This window comes from Pristis pectinata, chromosome 9 (assembly GCF_009764475.1).
Source record: "Pristis pectinata isolate sPriPec2 chromosome 9, sPriPec2.1.pri, whole genome shotgun sequence".
NCBI classification, from domain to species: domain Eukaryota; kingdom Metazoa; phylum Chordata; class Chondrichthyes; order Rhinopristiformes; family Pristidae; genus Pristis; species Pristis pectinata.
The window spans coordinates 59,118,397-59,145,892 of NC_067413.1; the positions used below are offsets into that span (position 1 = coordinate 59,118,397).

Sequence of the window (27,496 nt, forward strand, 5' to 3'; positions counted from 1 at the left end):
ATTAAAGATGTTAAAATTAATCCAGTGAAATTTTCAATAATTGTTCTATATGTTTCCTTGAGCATAGTGTACATTTTTTGAAAAAAGTTAGATAGTAACAAAGTACAAGTAAATAACATTATGCTGAATATTATCTGAACTACATAATTTATTGATGATGTAAAGGCATTTAATTTCTCTGACATACTATCCTAATGTATTTAGTGTTTATTTTGTTCCTTTTCATTTTTTTGAGATGTACAAGATTAAATGGGGAAACATCATGGATGTACAGAGAATGCATAGACTGAGGAAACAGTAAGAAAAAATACAGGGTAAATAAACAAGAAAGCAAAGCAAATTGACAAAAGAGCATCTTTACACAAAGAATGTTACCACAGCTACACAGTATGTTTAACATCCATTCCAGATTTATAAAAGTCCATTATGATACAGCATCTTATCACTGTAGTCATTAGCTTTAAACCCAGTCTGATATTTTAAAATTAAGATTCATTAATGAATGAATTATTCCAAACTTAATATCAAAGCCCTATAATCCTTTCAAACACCTACTTTATAAACCGGACACATTTCTAAAAATTGCTCTCCACCATATTAACGTAATTTCCATGTATCCTTTTTCCAAAAAATGTTAGTTTACCAATTCGAAGAAACACCCTAATTTCCCACCTCTGGCACTATGCATGCATTGTTTATAAAGGTACCTATTATGGTGATTACAATATTCTATTACACATTGCCTGGAAAATGTTTTCCGAATAGTCTTGTCTCATTTTACTTTATGATAACACTCAGCAGAGTAGCAAAACTGTTCCTCTTAATTAAAAATAAATTTGCAATTACCAAATTCTGATTCTGCAACCAATGATAAATGAAGCAATATTATTCCTAATAAAGATATTTCAATTTGGCAGATCAAAAATAATTATTTTGAAAATCTAATCAAGTATGAATCATCCAACCCAAGTTTCTTCCACTGATAAGCTGGCATAATACTCTCGTCTATGCGTCATTTTAAATTGTGTCTGATTTGCACCACTTAGGAGCCTTTGGTTTTTCTGATGAGGGACTCGAGCACGTCCCATTGTTCACTTTTAACCTACGATAAAAAGAGAGAATTCAAAACTCAGAGATAAGTAGATTATATTATTTATATTTTAAAAATCATAATAGAAACTAATGAGAAATAAAACAACATTATATCTTCAGCAAGTAATGAGAAACAAACTTGATCTCTAATGTGTACGCATACTAGTTATTGTATCACTACTGATGCTCTCCAACATATATCCAATTTCTTGGGTGAGAAATACATTAATCCCTGCAAGCATGTCTAGAGTTAATGCAAATATAGGTTAGTCTATGGTCTTTTTGCTTTGCCTCCCATGCAGAAACAGGCTAAGAGAAAGGGACATAAAATAAAGGTTCAGCAGTTAAAAGAGGACATTACCTTTTGCAGAGTGTTAAATTCACCAGCTATTGAAACAAATTCACCACCATCAAATCTTATTACCTATAAAAAAAACCACAAGGCCAACATTCAGTTATGTTTGGCTTAAAATTAAACAAAGAAAGATTTTCTGCAGAATTTGAACAGCATCGTTGTTTCCTTCCAGAGTCTCTTCTTCCTCTCCATTTCTTTAGCCCTACAATTTTCCAACTTAACAGTGCTCCTCTATTCCTGCCCTCACAAAACATTTAGTTTTGATTTCTTTCGAAGCTAAGGGCCCAAACTCTGGAATTCCCTACCTAAGTCTCTCCACCTCTCTTTCTCCCTTTAAGATGTTCTATTAAATACAGCTCTTTTCCATTATATTATTTTGTGGCTCAGTGTCAAATTGTTTGATAATATCCCTGCGCACTTCTTTTGACTGTTTTATTACATTTTGGTGAAAATAAAATACAATTTGATGATGTAGTTGTTCTAATAGAAGATATTTCATCATATTCCTGACTTTCCTTGCAGGCCTTTTGCAAAATTGGGAGGCAAGTCTCTCTGCATTGAATATCCAGAACTGATTCATTCAGCAGTCTTTTTTCTTTTGAGAATTTGGCAACTACACGATGATCTAAGGATCTGGAAAATTATCAAAGTTTTTGATAAGTTGGATACAGGGAGAATTTCATTTGTGAGGAAGAGTAAACAGTAAAACTCCAATAACCCACTATTTAATTATTTGAAAATCCTGATGTATACAATATCCACTCACGTGGGCCCTGACTCCCACACTCTCTTCCTACTCAGAGGCAGTAGGTCCCATACTCCCTTCCTACTCACCAGGGCCCTGGTTCCTGCACTCCCTTCAAACTTATGTGATGTTTCTTTGAAACTTACCTGGTTCAGTTTCCCAAGCTCACTCGAAACTTACTGGATTCACTGAGGCATTATTGTGTAATGTCTTTTAAAAACCTAAATGAAAAGTGTGTTCAAGTATCAATAAAATGACATCTAATAGTCTGGAAAATCTGCCAGTCTGGCACCAAAGTCCAAAGTGTGCCAGATTAATGGAATTTAATTATCGCTACATTTCATTGATCCTAGTCAGACAGTAAGGAAACCAGTAGGGATTTCAGAAAAAACTTCATTAACAAAGAGGTATCTTGCTACCACAGATGTTAAAGGGCATGATTTGGATACTTTTATGGGATACATTTATGGGAGAGCTGGAGAAGTACATGAGGAATAAGGAAATAGATGGTTACACTGAAAGATTTACATCCGGAAAAACAGGATGAGGCTCAAAAGGAATTCCCACTATATCATTCCTCATCAACCACCCCAGGAGCCTCCGCATCCAACACATCATTCATTGCAACTTCGACCACCTCCAACGGGATCCAACCACCAGGCACATCTTCCCCTCACCCCCCTCTCCACTTTCTGCGACTCCCTTGTCCACTCATCCCCCATCCCCCCCCCCCCCCCCCCCGGAACTCATGCCTGCAATCGCACCAAGTGCAACACCTGTCCCTACACCTCCTTCCTCACCACCATTCAGGGCCCTAGAAAGTCCTTCCAGTTGAGGTAGCGCTTCACCTGTGAGTCCGAGGGTGTCACTTATTGCATCTGGTGCTCCCAGTGCGGCCTCCTGTACATCGGTGACACCCGATACAGATTGGGTGACTGCTTCATGGAGCACCTTTGCTCCGTCCACCGCAACAGGCAGGACCTCCTGGTGGCTTGCCACTTCAATTCCACATCTCACTCCCATACTGACATGTCTATCCATGGCCTCCCCTACTGCCACATTGAGGCCAGGTGCAGGCTGGAGGAACAACACCCCATATTCCGCCTTGGGTCTCCAACCTGATGGCCTTAACATTGATTTCTCTAACTTCCAGTAACCCCGCCCCTTCTTTCCCCCCCCCCCCCCAACTCCTTTGTCTTCCCTTATTCCTGTGGCTCCCTTCCCCCACCTTGATGACCTGCCCATCTCCTCTCCTCCCCCCATCCTTTATTCAATGGTTCACTGCCCTCTCCTTCTGGATTCCTCCTTCTTCAGCCCTTTGCCTCTTCTACCTACCACCTCTCAGTTTATTACATCCCCCCCCCCCCCCCCCCCCCCACCTGGACTTGCTATCACCTGAACTCACCTATCCCCTGCCTGTGTGTGCTCCTCCCCTCCCCCACCTTCTTATTCTGGCTTCTGCCCTCTTCCTTTCCAATCCTGATGAAGGGTCTTGGCCCGAAACAGTGACTGCTTATTTCCCTCCATGGATGCTGCCTGATCTGCTGAGTTCCTCCAGCACTTTGTGTATTGCTCCAGATTCCAGCATCTGCAGAATTTCTTGTGTCCCTACTATATCATGGAATAGTTGAGCTGAATGAACTATTTCTGTGCCTTACGCCCTATACAATCCTCTACAGTCCTGGCTTTTAAGTGCTTTCTCCAATTAAGTGTCCTGCCATGGATGATCCCAATGAGTAGCAACAGGAGACCGAGTCATAGAGTTATACAGCATAGAAACAAACTCTTTGGCCCACACTGTACATGTTGACCATCAAGTATTTATCTACACTACGTCCATTTGTCAGTACTTGGTCTGTAGCCTTCTCTGCCTTGGCAATTCCTATGCTGTAAGATTACTTGCCACCACCATCCTCTAATGCAGTGCATTCTAGATTTCAACTACCTTCTGGGTGAAAATGTTCTTCCTCAGATCCCATTTAAATCTCTTACCATTTACCCCAAAATCTACGCCCTCTAGTTTTAGAAACCTCTGACATAATGAAGGTTTCCTACTATCTACCCTAGTTTTGTACTATCTTTGCTATGATTGGATTCTTTTAATGGGGATAACCAGGGGGAATATAATGTTTTAAACAAAGAATAAGAGCATTCTGAATGGTAACTTACTGCTCCTGTAACCCAGTTGGCATAATCACTGCACAGGTAAGCAGCAAGGTTGGAGATTTCATTCACAGTGCCAAAGCGGCCCATTGGAATTCTCTTCAGCATTTCTTTTTCAAACAAACCACTTGGGTCAAGTCGACTAAAGGCACCCTACAGAAGGTTAAAAATACATAACAAATGTTACAAACTGACTAGACAAACAATGTGAACGCCAATTTGGTTCAGAAAAAATCTTAGCTCTTGGTTGAAATATTTTGCAATGGTAATAAAGAAAATACATAGCAGACCTGGCATTTAAAATATTTTTAGATTTTTTGAGGACATTAGAAACAGGAGCAAAATTAGGCCACATGTCAACTCAAGCCTGCACCATATCTGATCATTGGCCTGAATTCCATTTTACTGCCAGATCCCCATAATCCTCTATTCAAAAATTCTGTTGTTGTCTTGAATATACTTAATGAACTGAATCATACTGTCAGCTGGACTGTGGTTCCACAAAGAATGCTAGCTGGCTGCAATGTGCATCAGTGTGTTCCAGACTTCTGCACCTACACATAGTAGCTCGCAGGCTCCAACAGTGATTCCATATCATAATGATCTGACATTGGCTACCTAGTCCCTTAGTTTTACACCAGCTGTAGCTAATGCATCTAGCACAGCCCCATTCATTTGAATGAGATTACCATCCTTCACTAAGCAGACAGATGAAGATCTACAGAATTGCAATGGATACCTATTTCTTCACCTAGAGGCACCGGAAATGATTCTCCTCAGTGAAACATTATCTCTATCTATTTCCTGCATTTACTGGACACAAAGAGAGATATGAAAACTACATCCAGTCCATGTTATGATCATTTGGATCACTTTTTTTACCTATCCACTTAAGTTTTAAGGCTAGCCAAAAGCCTACATCATTATTTTCCTAATAAAATTCTTAAGAAAATTCTCTTGATCCCCAACAACTACATTTAAGAATGCTCTTGCATGATTACTAAAGGATACAGTACCATTGAACTAATTTTAAACTATAAACAATTAAGGATGAACAAGAATTAAGATAATAGTTAAATAAACTTAAAAGTCTTGCAATTTAGAAATGCATAGTTAACCAAAGACAAGAAAAGCCTTAAATTAAAAGGTCATAAGGTTATGTCACAGATAACAGGGTAATAATTATTGTTTTATGTCTAGACTGCAATAACTGAATGGGCATATTGTCCAAGGAGGATAGGTTGGGCTATCAGACTTGCACCTGCTGCAGTTTAGAAGAAAGAGAGGCAACCTGATTGAAATATATAAGATCCTAAGGGATCTTGACCAGGTGGATGAGGTGAAGATGTTTCCTATTCTGTGAGAATTTATAACTAGGGATCAGTGCTTAAAAATAAGGGATTGCCCATTTAAGACAGAGATGAGGTTGAACATTTTCTCTTTGAGGGCCTTGAGCTCTCTTCCTCAAGTATGCTGGAAGTAGAGTCTTTGAAATATTTTTAAGGTAAAGGTAGGTAGATACTTGATAAGCAAGAGATTTAATGGTTACTGCATGTAGATGAGAACATGGAGTTAAGGTTGCAGTCGGATCAGCCATGATCTTAATAAATAGCAGAACAGGCTTAAGGGGCAGATTGGCTTACTCGTGCCCCTGGTTCATTATACCTTTGTTTTAATAGGTCCTGGTTGAATTATATTGAATCTCATACCATATCGACCCCATTCAGCAGCTAGTGATCTGTAAACCAAAATAAAAAATAGTTTGTAGCATTTCTGCTTAAGTTGAATAACAAAATCTACCTATAAGTTAGCAGTTGCATCTTGTGGTAGAACAAAACAATATCAAAAATGATGACATTTAGAAAATTATGTGAACATATCTTCACATATATCATTACTCTAAAACACTAAAAATACACTCCCTCTTTAATTCAAGTAAATTATCTATCTTTGATGTTGCACTGACTTGAAATACTACTGCACTCAAATAAAATTATTTCTGGGAGAAGATTTGAAGGTCAAAATGCGAGAGTCTAAATATATATTCCCTTCATCACCTTCTCAATCAAAGAAACAACTGGTAAATCCCAAATATGGCAGCTTTTTAAATCTACTGAAGACAAGTTCAAAGCAAACCTGGACCAGCAAATTATTCTTTTGCAGATCATGGACATGAGTATAAAATACTTCTACAGAGGTCAAACATCAAACAATTATATATGCCTTTGACTGAAAAAAGAAACATCTCCTATTCCATGTGCTCTAAGCTGTCAAAAACTATGAACACCAAAATGCTAACACAAGATAAGTGAAAGGATATTGTAGTTACCTGATGCAGAGTTACCTACAAGCATTTTACAAAGTTCATTTAGCATTATGATCAACATCAAAATAGCTACAACATTTGAAAATACTACAAGGTCTTAAAAATGAACAGTATAGCAAAACCTTAAACGGAATGATAAGACAGAGATCCATTATAGCACTTTAAATTTACTTTGAATGTTGATATAACAAAAAAAGGGACTGCAATTAAGAGCCGCCCAGCAGAATGAAGATTTAGTGTTAACACACCAAGTTTAATGTTAATTTTAGAAAATAAAGTTAACTTTAATTTACAGAAGTAGTGCAACAGATTAATTTTTTGTTTAATAAACTCAAACACGGATTCCTATAACCATTTGATTTTGCACTTAAAACATCATTTCCTGTAATCTGAATTACATTGTTCAATATGTAGAGATCTCATTATATTATCTGCAATTACAGTGGAAACTTGATATAACTGGTTCAGAGGACAGATTTAGCATCCCCTTTATAAGCTACCCCTGTGATAAGTGAAAGTAACAATTACCCAATTTTCATTTTGTGGGGCATGATAATAATCATGGTATAATTGAAACCGTGATGCAATGGGATGCATATATTGAGATAATACTGAATTTGTTTTCAATATCAAAACTTCACATATTAAAATAAGCATCAAATTGCAAATGTCAAACTAACTGTTTGCTGAATCAAATTAATGATATATAATCTCCCCTATCATGGGGAAAAGACTGTTACCTTCTGTTCTATTACACTCCCTAGTGCCCTAGCATTCATTGTATAAGTCCTACACTTCACCAAAATGCATCACCTCATACTTATCTATATTGAAATCCATTTGCCACGCCTTGGCCCACTTCCCTATTGATCAAGATCCCCCTGTAATCTATGATAACCTTCTTCACTATAAAGATCACCACCTAATTTCAAGTCCTCCGCAAACTTACTGATCAAGCTTTTTGCACTCACATCCAAATCATTTATATAAATAACGACTAATAAGAGTCCCAACACCGACCCCTGCCGTACACCACTAGCCACTGGCCTCCATTCTGAGAAATAACCTTCAACCACCACCCTCTGCTTCCCACCTCTGAGCTAATTTTGAATCCACCCAACTAGCTCTCCCTGGATTCCATGGGACCTAACCTTGCAGACCAGCCTACCATGCGCGAATTTTGTCAACATCCAAACAGAAAAACATCCACTGCCTTACCCTCATCCACCTATTTGGTTACCTCTTCAAAAAACTCTAAAACGTTTGTCAAGTACGACTTTCCACACACAAAGCCATGCTGACTCCTCCTAATCAGACTTTGTACATCCAAATGCTGGTAGATCCTGTCCCTCAGAATTCCCTCCAGCAACTTCTCCACTAGTGATGTCAGGCTGACCATTTATTACAGAATTAAAAATTTCATGCTCTTGAATAGATGTCTGGCAACTGCAGTGGATACCTTGAAGACAAATAATGCTGATTTATGTTCTTAATTGCATTTCAATGTCATGTCCACCAGCAAAGTTCCAGCATAGTGCACAAGGCAAACAGAACACCAATTCTGGTTTTCTGTTAATACTGCACATGTGCATATGTTAAAAGATAATTACTCCATAACAACGGTGAGAAGTGATGGATTCCTTGTTATTCTTATCAACTAAATCAGGCCTAAAAATACCTACTTGCTCATGGCTTCTACTCCTGCTTTTGCTGATGCACTGGGCATCACAAATCCTGATCCAGTCTCTGCATAGATGGTAGTAATGGCTAGGAAAGCTGCACCTAGAAGACAGTGTTTTGGAACTCAAAGTAATTACAGATGTGAAATATTTTAGAAAATATACAAAAACTAAGTGGGTAAGAGAAGTTATTTTGGAGCATTCTAAAATTACCAGTAATGTATTCCTAATTCCCTAACAGACCTTGAGAAGGTAGTGATATAGCCAAGTAACTGTAGTGCACTGTTAAGTGATAACACTGCAGTTACAGTGCCCCACTAGTGGAAGAATGAATGTTTTGGGTGGATGGAATGCTAATCAAAGGTCAAGCACCCAAAACGTTAACTCTGTTTTTCTCCCTATAGACAACTTCTGACCTGCTAAGTATTTCCAGCCTTTTCTGTTTTATGGCATCTTTTTTTTCTTTATTTGATCTATGTCTTCTGTGGGCAAGTTCACAACTCCTTATGTTTTAAGATAGCCATGAATATAGATAAGTATGGATCCTACAGGAAAGTATTAAATTAAGGGAGGGCAAATTACGAGAGTATTAGGCAGGAGCTAGGCAGAGTTAATTGGGAACAGCTTGTTTTGGGCAGGCCCACATCCGACACAGAGTAGAGGACCGGTATGTCCCAGTAAGAAGGAAGGACAAGGATGGCAAAATAAGGAAGCCTTGGATGACGAGAGAGGTTGTGAATTTAGTCAAAAACAGAAAAGGAAGCATGTGTATGATTTAGGAAGCTAAAATCAAACTGAGCTCTTGAGGAATATAAATAAACCAGAAAAGAACTCAGGAAGAGAATTAGGAGAACCAGGAGGGGCCATGGAAAGTCCTTGGCATGTAGGATTAAAGGGAATCCTAAGGCATTCTGTACATACATGAAGAGCAAGAGGATAACTAGAGAGAGGGTAGTACCACTCAAGGATAAAGGAGGAAACACATGGTTGGAGGCAGAGAATGTGGGCGAGGTCCTAAATGAGTGCTTGGAGAAGGACATGGAGGATAGTGAGATCATTGTGGAGCATGGTAATATACTAAGGCATTTTGAGATAAAGAAAGAGGTGGTGTTGGGTCTCTTGAAGAACATTAAGGTGGTCATCCCCAAGGCCTGATGGCATATAACGCAAGTTATTGAAAGAGAAAAGAGGTGAGTTCACTAGGGCCTTGACCAAGATCTTTGTGTCCTCTCTAGCCACAGGCAAGGTCCCAGGGGACTGGCGAATAGCTAATGTTGTCCCTTTGTTCAAGGACGGAAATAGGGATAATCCTGGAAATTATAGATCAGTGAGTCTCATGTCAGTGGTAGGGAAGCTATTGGAAAGGATTATTAGGGATAGGATTTATGAGCATTTGGAAAAGCATGGCCTAATTAGAGACAGTGAGCATGGCTTTGTGCAGGGCAGGTCGTGCCTTACTAACTTAATTGAGTTTTTCGAGGAAGTGACAAAGGTGATCGATGAAGGTAGAGTGGTGGATGTTGTCTACGTGGATTTTAGTAAGGCATTTGACAAGGTCCCTCATTGGGGTTCATCCATAAGATTAAGATGCATGGGATCCATGGTGACTTGGCTGTTTGGATTCTGAATTTAATTTGCCCATGAGGACAGAGGGTAGTGTTTGATGCATCTTATTCTGGCTGGAGGTCTGTGACTAGTGGTGTTCCACAGGGATCCATACTGGAACCTCTGCTGTTAGTAATATGTATGTATACATAATGTAAATAACTTGAATGAAAACATGGATGGGTGGGTAAGTTTGCAGATGACACAAAGATTGATGGCATTGTGGAGAGTGTAGAACATTGCCAAAGAATACAGCAGGATATAGATCAGTTGCAGACATGAGCAGAGAAATGGCAGATGGAGGTTAACCGGCCAAGTGTGAGGTTTTGTGCTTTGGGAGATCAAATGTAAAGGGAAAGTACACAGTTAATGGCAGGACCCTGAATGGCATTGATATACAGAGGGATCTTAGATCCAAGTCCATCGTTCCCTGAAAGTGGCTGCACAAATGGATAGGAAGGTAAAGAAGGCACAAGGCATGCTTGCCTTTTTTAGTTGAGGCACTGAGTTGAAGAGTCAGGAAATTATGTTGCAGCTTTATGGAACTCAGATTAGGCGACATCTGGAGTATTGCATTCAATTCTGGTCGCCCCATAATAGGAAGATGTGGAGGTACGGAGATAGACAGCCGGTATCTTCCTCCCAGGTCAAAATATATAATACTAGAGGGCATGCATTTACAATAAGAGGGGGAATGTTCAAAGAAGGTGTGCAGGGCAACCCAGGGGTGGTGGTGGAGGCATATAAGATAGAGATGTTTAAGAAGCTCTTAGATAGGCACATGAATATGCAGAGAATGGAGGGATATCGACCATGTGCAGGCAGAAGGGATTAGTGTAATTAGGCATCATTAGCTTAATTAGTTTGACACAACATTATGGGCCGAAGGACCTATTCCTGTGGTGTGCTGTTCTGTTATATAATTTGTTGCCTTGCAATATCAATATTTTGTTACTTAATCTCTAATATAATTTGTTTTTTTCTTCCTCTTCTGTACCTCAAAACTTTTCTAACACTTCTAACTTTTCCAGTTCTAATACAATGTCATCTACCTGTTCCTCCCTCCCCATATCTACATGACCTACCAAGAACCACCAGCATTTTCCTATTTATATTCCAGAAGAAAATGATCATGTACTGTATCTTCCACAATCAGGTTTATACTCCAAGGAATTTTTACCTTGCTATTGAGTTTGTCACAACTATCCTAGAAGTATCTGATAATAACAATGGCTGTTAAATATGATTCACTGTCCAGCATTGCCATACTTTTCCTCAATAAATATACTGCGCCAGATATACCATGGGGTACTTTGAATGAACCTGAAAGAGCAGCAAGATCTCAGGTTTACAGATCTGCCCAATAATATAATTCTGAAATGTTATCTTCTATTATTGGCAAATAATAGAACAGAATTTGAATCCATTACTTTCCACTTCAAGCAAGAGCACTATCCGTGTCAAAATTACCATCAAATTGATCAAAATCAACCTTTTCTCTGATATATACAGTACAAATGAAATATACAATGTTTTCCACATGGTTTCTAAAGAGCAAGATTTTCATTTTACCTTTTTTTGCTTTAATCAATTCTTTTCCAATCTCCAGAGTTACATATGCAGTACCATTAAGAACAATATCCGTAATGGTTTTAAAAGCATTAGCAGAAAGTCTTTCCGAGGGTGAGATGAAGTTTCCAGCAGCGTTATTTATTACAACCTGGCACGCAAGAAAAGAAAGGTACGTCCAAAGGCCTTTAAAAACTATCGACCTATAATGTAGCTCAAAATTTCAAACCGTTTGGGTGATTTGGGGTTTTAAAATTGGGTACTATGTCAGATGAATGTTTAGGGTGCAAAACCTCATACAATTTCTAATAGCACTGATTGTGCATGGAACATCTACTCAAACAAATGAGGCTATTGATAGGAGTAGGAGCAAGGATGGGGATCAAGATTCCCTGTACTGGGAACCATTATTTCCTCACCTATAATTATTGTAGCTTTGTATATCAAAGGAAAAGTTTCTGCTTCTGGAACAGGAGACAGGAAAGGAATGCAGGCTGCAACTTTAAAATGACAAAAGCTTTTCAAAATACACTTTTAGCCTCAACCATCTTTGTAAGAAAACCTGGCGCTATTTTCAAAATGAAATGGCACTCTCCTTCCAATAAGTTGGCTCTAATTTGTAAATTCATGTGGAATAGGACTTCTGGTATTTGAACTGAGCTCAGTTAGCCATGTGGAATTGATTGGTCATGCACTGATCCCTATACATCTTAGCATGGAAGTGCCAGAGGCAACAGTGCACTGCATTCCCAATAAATATCATAATAGTTATACATACATCAGGCAGCCCTGTCACTTCAGACATCTGCTCCACAGCAGACTTCACAGAAACTGGATCTCTCACATCACACTGAATTGAATGGACCTAAAATAAAAGTATGACATCATATTCATAGAATAAATAAAGATCCATACGAAGACAATAAACTATGAACTTGATATCCCCCGATTTCGATCCACGGATCTGTGTACTTGCAAGGTCTGCCCAAGGCACCATTTCCAATCTGTTCCTTAGGAACCAAACAGCAGGATTGCATACCTGCACTCATAAGATTGGTCTGAAGTGTGGACTACGTGCGCAGATATTGAAAGATTGGAAAACATTAAAATAACAAATTAAAGCCAATTATAAATGATTGAATATGTGAAATATTCAAGCATAATGATTCTCAGTGATTTCAGTGTTCTGTTTCACCCATTAAATAGTCCCTTTATACTGAATGATACTAATTTAAGTCATTATATGCATAGAAAACTCATACCAAAATAGATTTTTAGAAAACAATGGAAACAAATATGTTCAAGTTGGATTGATAGCACCTTGTTTAATGCCCAGAGTACAATAAAAACTCCAATAATTTATCATGCTTGTACTTTGATGGTGACAGAATAGCAGATTCTTGAGACTATTGGATGTTGTTTTAATTAATCCCCCAATGAGGGGATGTGTAGAAGAGGGAATGTCCATGATAGACGAGTCAAAATGGCTAATGGCAGTGGTTACCTGCACATTAAGCTTTTGGATCTATGTAATGAGTTGTTAAAGACCTGCCTGGCAGGCTAGACTTATGTGAGTAGGATAAGAAAAACTGAGCTCCGGTGAATGAAAATGAAGAGCAAGACCCCAGCGAGTGGGAAGGGAGCATGGGAACCAGGGCCCTGGTGAGAGTGAAGAGAATGCGGCAAAGGTTACCAGGTGAGCTAAATGCCAAACCATCGGGACTTCCAAATTGCTGGTAGCAGATTATTGGAGTTTTATTCACTTCCTCTGTGTACCACTGAAAATGAAAACTCATAATGCCGTGACTGCTTATAATGGAGTAGATATATATTGATAATATATGTACTTAAAGTATGTAATTTGCAAAGTCTGCCAAGATTATTCTTTCATGTTACGTTTTAAAAAATATGCAGGACATTTACCATGATTTCAGAATGTTAAAACTTGAAAACCATGAATACATCTACTAATATTTGATCATGTAACTTGATATACAAAAATTTTGATTAAAAGTTTAACCGGCAATATCCAAACTTCAGCGGGTAAAAGTTTGAAAGCTACTACAAATGAAAGCATGTTTTTCTTTTAGGGAAACACAGATGCACGTTCATTAAATGTAAATGTGAATTTAAGCCAAAACTAATTACCTTGTTTCCAGTCTGCAAGGAGATTTCTTCTGCTGCCTGCTTCAAAACATCCAGTTTTCTGGAAGACATTATTTAAAAATAATTATTTTTAATTGCATAACACTTACATTACATTGAAAGCCATGTGTTTAATGCAAAGCACATGCATTTGCCAAATTTAATTATCATTGCCTAATGATTATCACATTCTTTGATGCCAAGGAATATTGCCACCATCTCCCATTCCTGTTTGTTTCCTGGATGCCTCTCCATATTCACTTCCTAGAGCTCAAGGAGCACAATCATTATTACCTCTGGCTTAAAACTGCTTTTATCATCTAGCAGTGGATCTGGTTTGACTGCATTGAGTGATATTGGATCAAAATAAAAACACAAAGCAGCAAATGGTAGAAAAGCAAAAAGCTGCAGATGCTGGAAATCTTAAATAAAAACTGTAAATGCTGGAAATACTTAACATATTAGGAAACATCTATAAGGAGAAAAATAGTGTTAATGCTTCAGGTTGATGCCCTTTCATTTAGAAATCTATTTTCATCAGCACTTCTGATGAAAGGTTATCAGCCTGAAGTGTTACTGCTGTTTCTCTTTCCACAAATGGCATTTTTATTTCATGTCTAAATTTGCTTATCTATTACTCACCTTCCAACAGATAACTATAGATAAGACCAAAACCATCATCTTTATTCCTATTTCAACGTTTGTCTGCCTCAAAGTATCTCAGATCAAATCAGACTCTCCACAGGCTTCATCACCTTCAGGCATGACTGAAGCTTCCAAATCCCGAACTGTTCACTACAAAATTCACTTTTGTTCCCCTTCATTACATCACCAACATCCTACCAACTGCTACTAAAACCCTATTACCTCCAGATTTGTCTACTTTAGTGCTATTCCTTTCTGGCCTCCCTCCTTAAATGCGAGCTCAATGAAGTTCTGTGGCCAAATTTCTTATCCCTCAACAAGTTCTGTTTCTCTATTCTGCCTATTCTTGCAGTCCCATATTATCTTATCATTCGCCAAATGGCAGAAGCTGTGGAGAATATGTTGGATGCATAGGCTTGTGGGGTGGTTGATGAGGATGAGGGAAACTCTACCCTTGTTATGCGTAGGCTCGTGGGGTGGTAGATGAGGACCATCCCCAACAAGATCTCACCACCAGGCACATCTTCCCCTCCCCTCTCCACTTTCCACAGGGATCACTCTCTCCGTGACTCCATTGTCCGCTCATCTCTCCCCACTGATCCCCCTCGAGGCACATCACTCCAACAGTGCTTCCTTTCTTTTTCAATCTTTTTATTAATTTCAAATTAATATGCATAACAATTGTAATTAAACACATTATATAAAGAGATTGGGATTACAATAATAACAGTTAACGTATACAAACACAGTGAGTAAAATATGTAATCTGAACCCCCCAATCTCTTAATAATTGAACATGAAAAAGATTTAAAAGAAATTTGATGATAAAAAAAACCCAAACTAAGAAAAAATAGTAACAAAACAAAATTATTGGTAATAATAAACAAAAACTACCCAAGAACTAAACAAAAGCTGGGCTGTCGTAGTTCATTGATTAAAAAAAATTATGTCATTAACTCCACTCCTCTATATTCGAATAGAAAGTTATTGAGAAGGATTTGGAAAAGGTCAGCTTATATCATATGAAAATACTGAATAAATTGGGCTCCAAGTTTCTTCAAAATTAACCGAAGGATCAATAGTACCACTCCTAATTTTTTCTAAGCTTAAACATGTTATAGTTTGGGAAAACCATTGGAATGTAGTAGGAGATTTAGGATCTTTCCATTTAAATAGAATGGATCTTCTGGCTATTAATGTTACAAATGCAATCATACAACAAACTGAGGCAGATAAATGGCCAGAATCCATCATTGGTAACCCAAGAATTGCAGTAATAGGATGTGATTGTAAATCCATATTCAATACCACTGAAATGATATCAAAAGTGTCTTTCCAATATTTTTCCAAAAGAGGCAGGACCAAAACATATGTGTCAGGGAAGCCACCTCCGAATTACATCTATCACAGATAGGATTTATATGGTTATAAAAGCGAGCTAGCTTATCCTTAAACATATGGGCCCTATGAACCACCTTAAACTGTATTAGAGAGTGTCTAGCACACATTGAAGAGGTATTAACTAATTCAAGAATTTTCTTCCATGTCTCTATAGGTAGAGGTATCTGAAGTTCTCTTTCCCATTCATTCTTAATTTTATCCGGTATCCCAAAACGTATTTTCATAATCAAATCATAAATTATTGCTATCAAGCCCTTCTGATAGGGTTAAAACCTAGATTTTTTCTGAACTTCAATTGATGTGGTATCAGGAAGTAGGTAGAGTAACATTTAAAAGTTTCTAATCTGTAAATATCTAAAAAAAATGTGATCTAGGCAAATTGTATTTATGAGACAACTGTTGCAAAGACAAAAACAGTTATCAACAAATAGATCACGAAAACATGTTATTCCCCTTTGTGTTTCCATAAAAGAAAAGCTAGATCCAATTCTTAGATGGTGAAAGGAAAAAAAATTAACTATAATTAGGGACTTGATAAGATAAATTTATTCAATTCAAAAAAATTAACGAATAGAAAACCATATTCATATTGTATGTCTAGTTATTGGATAATCGTTCGTTTATTTCAATCTTAGTAAGTGCAAAGGGGAGCGAGGCCCCCTTAGATAGAGCCAATGAAAAACCCTTGCACTGACTCATGCTCGAGATACACCCATCGTGGACATTGAAATTACATCTAAATCTTGTGTCCAGAAAATTAAGTTTTTGATATTAATTGCCCAATAGTAAAATCTAAATGTAGGCAAAGCCATAACGCCATCCTTTTCTAATTTCTGTAAATCTTTCTTACTTAACTTTGAGTTTTTATTCTGCCATATATATGACAAATTTTAGAATCAATATATCAAAAAAGGATTTAGAGATAAAGGTTGGAACCGCCTGAAATAGATATAGAAATTTTAGGTAAAATAGTCATCTTAACAGCATTGATTCGACCAATCAGTGATAAGGACAATGGGGACCATTCAGTAAACAATTGTTTACATAATCAATTAAGGGGTAAAAAGTTAACTTTAATAAGTCCTTATACTTCTTGGTAATTTAACAGCTAAATAAGTAAAATAATCAGTCACTAATCTAAATGGCAATTGACCATAGATTGGAGTTCTTGCATACTTAATGGCAAAAGCTCACTTTTATTAAGATTAGTTTATAACCAGAAAAACCACTAATTGAGCAAGCAATGATAATGCTGCAGGGATAGATTCCTCAGGGTTAGAGATATGAAAGTAACAGTCATCTGCATATAGTGATACCTTATTGCGTCCCATCTCCACAAATAATACCAGATATGTTAGAAGAGTCACGAAAAAGCAATTGCCAGAAGGTTCCAAGGCAATATCAAATAGTAAAGGACATTAAGTGGGTTCAGCCCTGTCTATTACCTCAGAATAAGCCGAAAAATGGAGGATCTCTGATATTGGTATAGTACAGAAGCTAAAGGTGTATGATATATCAATTTGATTTCGGATATAAAATTTTGACAAAAATTAAATTTCTCAAGCGTATTAAATAAGTAATCCCATTCAACCCTATCAAACGCCTTAGAAACATAGAACATAGAAAAACTACAGCACAATTCAGGCCCTTTAGCCCACAAAGCTGTGCCGAACATGTCCCTACCCTAGAAATTACCAGGCTTACCCATAGCCTTCTATGGGAATGGCATCAAGCGAAATAACACATTCTGGAATTTTAGATGAAGGGGTATAAGCAATATTCATTAATGTCCTAATATTAAACTGCAAATGCCAATTTTTAATAAATCCTGTCTGATCATCAGAAATAATTTGTGGAAGTACATTTTCTAATCTATTAGCCAATATTTTGGAAAAGATTTTAGATTCCACATTCAATAAGGAGATAGGTCTGTATGATGCACATTCAGAAGGATCTTTATCTTTTTTAGGAATTAAAGAAATAGATGCTTCATAAAAGGATTGTGGTAATTTACCTACAAATTTTTAACAATTTTACATAACCAGGGAGAAAGAAGATCCAAAAAAGATTTTAAAAATTCAACTGTAAACCCATCAAGACCTGATGCTTTACCAGAACTCATCGAAGAGATTGCTTTCTTTATTTCTTTCCCCGAAATGGGTGCATCTAATGTTAAACGTTCATTAAGTGATAATTTCGGAATATTCTATTTCCTTAAAAATTCGTGCATTAAAGTGGAATCTTCAGGAAATTCTGATTGGTATAAAGAGATATAAAATTCTTGAAGAGATTTATTAATTTGGTCATGGTGAACCGTCAAATTACCATCTCGTTTACGAACTTTAATAATCTGACATTTAGCCGAAGCAGCTTTCAATTGGTTGGCCAATAATTTACCAGATTTATCACCGTGTACATAAAACTGACTCTTGGTTTTGAGTAATTGATTTGCAATTGGGGATGTTAATAACAAATTGTGTTGCAATTGAAGTTCAATTCTCTTTTTATAAAGCTCCAAATTAGGAGCAACAGAGTATTTTTTATCCATTTCTTTAATCTCATCAACCAATTTACGTATTTCATTATTAGTTTGTTTTTTCAATCCAGCAGAATATGAAATAATTTGACCACGGATATACGCTTTAAAGGTATCCCATTGGAAATTTCTTCTGTAGAGTTAGTTAAAAAGAAAAAGGCAATTTGTTCTTTAATAAAGTTTAAATCCTGAAGCAGAGAAAAATTGAACCGCCATTGCTTGGCACCAAAAATTATGTCAGTTAGTTTAATTGATAGTTTCAAAGGCGCATGATCGGAAACAGCGATTGCATCATACTTACAATCAATGACAAATAGAGCTAATCAAGAGTCAATAAAGAAATAATCAATTCTAGAGTAATTATGGTAAACATGAGAAAAAAAATGAAAACTCTTTATCGTTAGGGTGCAAAAATCTCCTAACTTCTAAAATTCCAGAATCAACTAAAAAGGAATTGATAAAGATAGCAGATTTGTTTGGAAGTACCTGATTGGACACAGACCTATACATCGAAGGGTTCAAATAACAGTTGAAATCTCCACCCATAATCAACGTATATTCATTTAAATAGGAAGAGATGCAAATAAATGTTAAGAACTCGGGGTAGTCGACGTAGGTGCATAAACATTAACCATTACAACTTTTTGTTATGAAGTTAAACCAGTATTAATAAAAATCTATACCGTTCGGGTCTGAAATTGTTTTCACAATGAACAAATGAAATCGAGGGGTCTATAGAGACTCCTTCACCTTGGGCTTATGAATTAGAGTGAATGTTGACCTTTCCTAAAAACCGAAAAAAAAACGCTGATTATCCTCCTTCCTAATATGCGTCTCTCGAGCTAAAAATAATCGGAGCATTCAATCTATGTGCAAACTTTAAAAATCTTCTTTCGCTTAATTGGATGGTTTAAACCCTTCGTATGCCATGAAACTAAGTAATAATATTATCCATTTTACTTAAATAAAGCATATAGTATGTAAAGGGTTAACCTTACCGATAGGAGACATAATCAGGAAGAGGGAAAGAAGTTCAAAGGGGAGCCGGATGTACGACAATTCAGACATATTTGTAGTTATAGGACAGCCCAGAAGGAAAAACTAAAAAATAGCCCAACCCTGCAAGGCCCAAAAACTGGCCAATAGACAGCCAGAAGCTACCTGAGAATATCTTAACCCCACCTCTCTTGATGGCAAATCTCCAAATTAAAAGGAATGCAAAACACCACCATCAGACAAAACATTGAGATAAAAGTACCATAAACATTTCGTACATATAAACAAAAAGAAGTTACTGGAATCTTCTACACAGTTAAAACTTCTAAAAGGCAACATTTAAAAAAAGTCTTACTAATATTTCAAAGAAAAAAAATCAGTCACCAAGTCAGATTCTTAATTATTTCAAAACACTTATTAGTCATCTGTAGTTGAAAGTTGATCATCAAGGAACTTTTCAGCTTCATCCACGGATCCAAACCATTTACATGACTTATCAAGGAGAAGAATACTTAAACGAGCTGGAAATAACAATGCAGGTTGAAATTTCCTTTGATACAGCTGTGACATGATCAGTTTAAAAAGCAGTCTTTCTTTGATAATTTCAGGACTGTAACCTTCAACCAGATGGAACTTAAAATCTTTGTACTGGATAATTCCTTTACGACAAGCAATTTGAATTAAATGCTCTTTAGTGTTCACATAGTGGAATCTCAATATTAATGGTCGTAGTTTTTGCTCTCCAAGGGGTTTAGGTCTTAGAGCTCTATGAGCCCGATCAAAGATAGGACGGGCAGAGAAAACTTCAGAGCCAAACACATCCATCAAAAGTTTGGAAAATAATTCAATAGGATTACCAGTTTCGACGTTTTCACGGAGACCAATTATCCGCAAGGTTTTCTCCGACTTCGACTTTCTAGATCAATAGTCTTTTGTTTGTACTGTTCCAGTGCTTGAGTAGTCGAGACCAATTTCTTTTCCAAGGAATCTAATCTATGATCTGTTTGCCGGCTTCCTCCAGTTTAGAAATTTGTTTCTGTTGCTTGGTGTTTTCCTGTTTAAGTGCCGTTAATCTACCTTCGATCTCCTTTAACAACACTTCCAAAGTGGAAAATCTTCAATCAAATTTTTCATTTTTCTCATCAGGAGTTTGGAAATAGCTTCCAAAGTGAGTTGAGATTCACAAGCTGTTTTCCCTCTGGTAGTCATTTCCAGCAATTAAAGATCAAAGTCCAAACATATAAAAGTATTATTAATACTTTAACATTGAAGGTGAAGAGGTGGTAGGAAAAAAATTAAGAGGGAATGGAGCAAAGCCAAAATGCGACTTACTCCATCTAGAGCCACCAAGAAAGTCTGACCACAACAGCAGTGAGTGTTACACCTGTCCCTACACCTCCTCCCTCACCACCATTTAGAGCCCTACACAGTCCTTCCAAGTGAGGCAGTCATTCATATGTGAATCCATCAATGTTATTTATTGCATCTGGTGCTCCTGGTGTGGCCTCCTCTACATTGGTGAGACCTGACGCAGATCAGGGGATCGCTTCATCAAGCACATTTGCTCCGTCTGCCGCAGCAGTTAGGATCTCCCGGTAGCCAGCCATTTTATTTCCACTTCCCATTCTCACACCAGCATACCTGTCCACAGCCTCCTCTACTGGCAAGTTGAGGCTAGACGCAGATTAGAGTAACAGCACCTCATATTCCGCCTTAGTAGTCTCCAACCTAATGGCATGAACATGAATTTCTCTAGCTTCTATTAGCCACTCCCCTCCTTCCTTTTCTCCCCCATTATCCCATGGGTCCCCATCACCCCTTCACTTTCCCCTCCCCCACCCTCTCAATCTGCCCATCACCCACACATTCCTCCCTCCAGTTCCCCTCATCTCCTTTCCTTTATTCCATGGTCCACTGTCCTCTCTTATCAGATTCCATCTTCTTCAGCCCTTTGTCACTTCCACCTATCACCTCCCAGCTTCTTATATCATTCCCACTCTCCCCTCTCCCTCACCTGCCTATCATACCCCTCTCACCGGGATCCACCTATCACCTGTCAGCTCATTTCACCCTTCCCCCCACCTTTTTATACTGGCTACCTCCCCTCTTTCTTTCCAGTCCTGATGAAGGATCTTGACCCGAAACATCGATTGTCCGTTTCTCTCCACAGATGTTGCCTGACCTGCTGAATTCCTCCAGCTTTTTGTGTGTTGCTCCAGATTTCCAGCATTTGCAGTCTCTTGTGTCTCTCTCTTTAAAATTATGTTGTTTCAATACTACCATGTCTTTAACCCCTTGTGAATTCCTCCAGATCTTCCACCTGGCCTTTCACCTGTCTAGTCTTCTGACAATGGCTTATTTTTCCTCTTTCTCATTTGGCCATCATTAGCACCTAAATACAACAATTAAGGATTCAACTGCTTTGGCTCCAGTACTTGGTGTTCTCTCTCCTCTATTGACAACCTTTAAAATTCACAGATGTTTGACTAAGCCACTTTTCACCTCCTATAACATCTTTTACTGGAAAGCCATTTTGATAACATTTTTGTGATGCATTACATAAGTTTTTAAAAAGGTTTCCACTGCTGTAAAATTTGCCAGACCTTCAGTGCCTTGAGTGTGAGCAAAAAAGATCTTAACAGCCACATTGTTGTATACCAGTAAAATACAATTACAAGTCCAAAATTCTTCACCAAGTAGCCAGTTGTTTCAGTACATTCATTCACTTAAAACACAAAATTACAATGCTAATGATCTTTCCACTGATTCAATTTTTATGTTAGTGTTTCAAACTGCTCAAAGTTTAATTGATTTTTATTTACCTTTATTGGATTACTGATAAAAAGGCATCTGTACTTATGGTAAGTTTTGTTTGATCACATTTAATCTTACTTACCTACTTGCAATAACACATTCAGCACCCAGAGCAGATAGAGCAGTTGTCATTCCTTTCCCAAGTCCAGTACCTCCACCAGTGATGAAGGCTACTTTACCCTTAAATGTTCCAGAAGGCAACATCAATGTTTGCTTCTGAGGAAGCATTTCTTGTTGATCGGAATCATTTTTTTGGTACAGCGTTCCTGTGCTTTGGCTGAAAAGCTGGAGACAAAAATTCAATAGTGACAATCAATTGCTATCTGAAAAGATCATTTGACTTTATTATTATAATTTAGTAAGGCATTTTGTCTCAATAATCTATTTTACTCATTGAAGAAAGCGTCATTTTGAACAATAATTCTGGATATTTCCAGAGTACCAAACAAAAGCATTTGTGATAGCATTATGAAGGCCAGCATGCCAAAAGCTACCCTGTCTACCTCCAATGCCACTTTCAGGGAACCACGTCTCCTCAGTCCCTCTGTTCTACGTTGTTTTAATTAGATTTTTTTAATAAAAACTTTACATCAAGTGATCTTCCAGTCACACCCTGCAAATTACTGGTAAGTGTAAAAATCCATTCTAACTACATTCTAATTTTGAAGCCTTAAGATGGTGGGTTCAATTGGAAGTGAAACTGCAAGTGTTAGCTCATTTGGTGTCATGACTACCAGTTCACTCTCATGGTGTAGAAGCTAACATATTGGCACAGAGAGAAAATTGACTGGCTGAGAGGAAATAGAAAGCAGGCATAAATAGTTCTTTTTCCATTTGAGTACTGTGCCTGCAGTTAAGTGCTGGGGGCTCACCTTTTATAATTTATATAAATAACTTGGATGAAGGCACCAGAGTACAGTTGCTAAATTTGCTAATGACATAATTATGGGTAGGAACTTAATAGAAGGCCATGGTGGGAGTGAATGAGCAAAGAATTGGCCAATGCAGTATAACATGAGAAACTATGAAGTTGTGGTTTGACATGGAAAAATAATACAGCTTATTCCCTAAATGGTAAGAGATCGTAAAGCTTTGAGATGTAGCAGAACCTTAGTGTCTGATTTACAAAAGGCTACTATGCAGGTAGAGCAAGTTCATTAGAAAAGTTAGCAAACCGTTATTATTTATTACTCAGGGAACTGAATACAAAAGAAGAGAGGTTATGCTTCAGTTACATACTGTTTTATGAGACCACATCTGTGAGATACAGGGCTCCTTATTTAGGGAGGTATGGAAGCAGTTCAGAGAAAGTTAACTAAACAAACATTTGGAATTGGGTGGGGTGTCTTTTAAAGAAATGTTGAATAAGTTGGGTTTGTATCTGCTGGAGCTTAGAAGAGTGAGAGGTTTTGAATGAAATGTATAAGACCCTGAAGGGTCTTGATAGTCTGGTTGTGGAAAGGATGTTTCCCCCTATGGGAGAATCTAGCAGTAGGGGTCAATGTTTAAAAACATTTGGTCACCATTTTAAACAAGAACATAGTGATTTTTTTTTAAATATCAGAGAGTTGTTGTCTTTGGAAGTCTCTTCCTCAAAGGACAGTGGAAGCAGAGTCTTTGAATACTTTTAAGACCAATATAAGTAAGTACTTCAGGGGAGATGACAGAGGGAGGTTTTTCACCCAGAGACTGGTTGGTGCATGGAACGCACTGCCTGGACTGGTGGTGGAGGCAGATAGATTGGACAGGTTCAAGAGTTTGTTGGATAAGCATATGGAGAAATGTGGGATAGAGGGATATGCAGGAGGAAAGGGTTAGATAGTGTGAGGGTGGTTTGATGGACGGCACAACATGGTGGGCCGACGGGCCTGTTTTGTGCTGTATGGTTCTATGGTTCTATCTTTCCCAGGACAAATGGCTAACATTCATACAACCACATCAGACTCCCTCTCCTGGCTTGAGAACTTCGGTTAAAAATATTTGTACCAACATGCAATAAAAAATTGCACTTTTTATTGAACTAGAGCACTTGAATGCGAAAAAGATAATCACAAGACATTTTATTAAAATGAACTAACAAATTATCAGACGTGACCATCTTAGATGCTCAAAGCCTCAGCTGAAAATTTCCTTAAGTCATGACATTATCACAAAATAGAAGTTGTAGGGGTTATAAATTATTTCATGGCTACATTAATGAACAGAATTATCCATTGAGCCTAAAACAAAAAACTAATTTCTATAGTTTAGCTGGGTTTCACATGTGAAGTTTACATTGGTATGGTAAATGCCAAAAGGTTGTTTTTGACTCAGGAGCCACAGTAACCTAGGAGTCACTCAGAACAAAAAGAGTTAGTCCACAAAATGTGGAAACATTTCTTAACTGAATGGGTTATGAATATTTTGACTTCTCTACCAGAAGGCTGTGGATATTCATTTGTCACGTGTATTCCAACAGAACCTGGTATGTTTTTAGATATTCAAACAGTATGGAATTGAGAAACATGGGAATAGTGCAGGCATAGGGAGTTGACGTAGCTTAGATGAATGGCAGAGTGTACTTGAGCAATCAAATTGCCTATTCCAGCTCTTATTTTTAATGTCAGGAATATAAAAGTAGTGGGACCAAATTTTCTGGAATGAAATTTTCAATTTCAATACTGCTTAGCATGTAACTTCCACACAGAGCATACTAATTTTCTACTGCAACTTCAAAAAGAAACCTGAGGAAAGGAATAAACTCCTATTCCCATCGTTTCCAGAGCTTCTACCGAAGTTATAGCCAGAAATCATGATCCAATGGATAAATGATAAATCATTAGAAATGGCAATGTCTTTCCAAAAGTTGTGAGGAGTTATACACTGATTGCACAGCCTTATCTTTGGAGGGGAGATTTGATCTTGGTTATTGAAGTACACCTAGAATTAGATATACAGAAAAGCTATTAGATGAATATTGTCCATTTTTTGGAGGGCACAGGACATTGAGCTTAAAGGATGGGCTTGTCACTTATTCAGCTCTTCCACTATCCTACAGTTATAACAGGCACTTTGGGAAGATCAGATAAGCAACTGTGTGAACATTGTTATGATTTCAATAATGATAATTCAAAACCAATCAAACACTAATCATTTTTTTCAGCTATAAAACATCATGTACTTGTAGACAGCCTTACACTTTGTTCATATTTCTGATACTCCTAATATTTTATTAAATAGGTAAAACAATAATCTGAATAATCAGAAAAAAATCAGAACTTTGTCTTTATTCCTATCTACCCCGATCCAGTTTCAACTTGAAAAACGTCAATGTGAGCAAGAAATAAAATGCAGCATTGCAGATGCTATGAACGTAAAGAAAAACAAATCAGTAAAAGCCAACAGTGCCTGTAAAACACTAGAGAGTATTTTAACTCAAAAGCATTTCAGGGGAAGCCTGCTTGTTTATCCAGTACTTATGCATCTGGAACTCTTATGCACGAAATTCCAAAACATAAATTTGAATTTGCTGGGTTCCAACATGATTTTGTTCACGTGCTGTCTCCCAACAGTCTATAGCACAAGGCACTGCCCCTAGTCCCATAAGTGTTGGTTGGTTCCAATTCTGCTCCATGGACTATGCCACATTCACCCATCTAACCACTATGTCGGGTAAGAATACTCCAGGCAAAGGTACAAAGCAGAAACATGTTGTCGTAACATTGAAACAGAAAATGTAAATAGGCAAATGAGTGGAAAAAGGCGAAAATCATAATGTTCTTGTGAAATAATTCAATATTGCTTCCCCAACAATTTATGAAATTAAATCACCAAGTACAAAGCATAAAGAGCTTTTCCTGAACTCAGTGATAAAAGTGTTGAAAAGCGCCGTAGATTGCACTAACAAAGGCAGTGCACTTGTACACCGATTAGCAGCAACATCCTCTATGAAGATTTGACACTTAATGTGATGGTGAATACAGTCATTCATTTGATTTTTTGTCATATTTTATTTTAAGGTTAATTCATTTTAATAAATAGAATTGCAGTCTGAAACATTGTTATTAAAAAGGATAAGGAAATGACATTAGTTGACCAATTTATTTAGAGGTTTATGGATAAAATACTTGTGCCTGTTGCACAATAATGTTCTATTTTGAGCAATTGTCATGTAACCAGCACCCCATCATTCCCCATAGATGCCAGAGGCATACTGCAGATGGATGGAAATCTGACAGCCCTGCAGTCTTTGATGAATGGGTCAAAAGGAGAGGAGGCCCAAGTGGATTGTTGTAAAGGAGAACCTACTTTTGATCTGAATGGGAATTGGTTTATTATGTCATTTGTACTGAGGTACAGTGAAAAACTTGTCTTGCATTCTGTTCATACAGATCAATTCATTACACAATGCATTGAGGTTGTACAAGATAAAACAATACACAATGCAGAGTAAAGTGTCACAGCTACAGAGAATCAACAACAGACAACTATTTCTATATTGCCTGCCCTGCTAGTTATTTGACAGCCTTATCAATTATCTATCATTTCATTGCATTACTTCAGGAAACTTGTACTGTCAAGAGTCCCAATTTTCAGATGAATGCCAACACCAAATCTATTTTCTGGGTATTACTTAACTGCTTGGGGGGGGGGGGGGGGGGGGGGCTCTTCCCAGCATCCAGGGAAACACTGCTCTAAGCCATTAAAACAGATGATTTGAAATATAACCAGAAAATATTGGAGATACTCAGCAAACCAGGCAGTATATGTGGATAGAAAAACAAAATTAACGTTTGCCTGAAACGTTACCCGTTTTTCTCTCTACGAATACTGTATTTGCTGTATTTATTTTACTGAGTCTGTAGTTTTTTTTGCTTTTCGTGATACAATCTGTTCATTTATCCAGTTATTCCTAGCGAATTAGTTGTGTCTTTCCTATGTGAAAGAGCGGCCGTGAACACTTTGGGACGCGATCAGGTGACCAACTGCACTCCCGAATAGTTTCCCCACTCCACATTAATTTACAGCCCACGCCAGCTGGAAAAATCATGATTTAGTTAAGTTCTTCCCCTTCACGCAGCGGTTCCCTGACCTGCTGAGTTTCCCCCAACTATTCTCTGCTTTATTTATGGCCCCGTGAAAGGATAACAAAAAAAATGGAGCAAAGTGCGAAATTAATGATTTCTCCGAACTTGCGACGACCCTTTCCGGAAGCAAAGTTATCAGCTGACGAAGTGAATCGCCCAAACTCATGCCACATGTTCGGAACAGGCCTCACCCGCTCGCTCAGGCTACACTCAGACGGTGTAACGGTAAACCTGCGCCAACACCGCCAGAACCTGCGGCCCACAAGCACCGCCATTCCTCCCCCGACTCCGACAACCGTTCGCCCAATCACGGCATCGCCCGAGGATGCGCATGCGTGTCGACCCCTCCACCCGCCGTG

At 37.8% G+C, this 27,496-nt stretch overlaps 1 protein-coding gene across 1 annotated transcript; it reads right to left on the reverse strand.

Annotated features, from left to right (window-relative positions):
- Window positions 1-131: 131 nt before the first annotated feature.
- decr1 (2,4-dienoyl CoA reductase 1, mitochondrial) lies at window positions 132-27,467 on the reverse strand. Its single transcript, XM_052023877.1, has 10 exons — window positions 27,329-27,467; window positions 22,154-22,356; window positions 13,683-13,740; window positions 12,313-12,399; window positions 11,538-11,685; window positions 8,364-8,463; window positions 6,021-6,093; window positions 4,362-4,508; window positions 1,454-1,516; window positions 132-1,102 (listed from the first exon to the last, which is right to left on the reverse strand). The coding sequence occupies exons 1-10, from the start codon at window positions 27,410-27,412 to the stop codon at window positions 1,043-1,045; spliced, it is 1,023 nt and encodes a 340-aa protein (XP_051879837.1). The 5' UTR covers window positions 27,413-27,467; the 3' UTR covers window positions 132-1,042.
- Window positions 27,468-27,496: the final 29 nt, after the last annotated feature.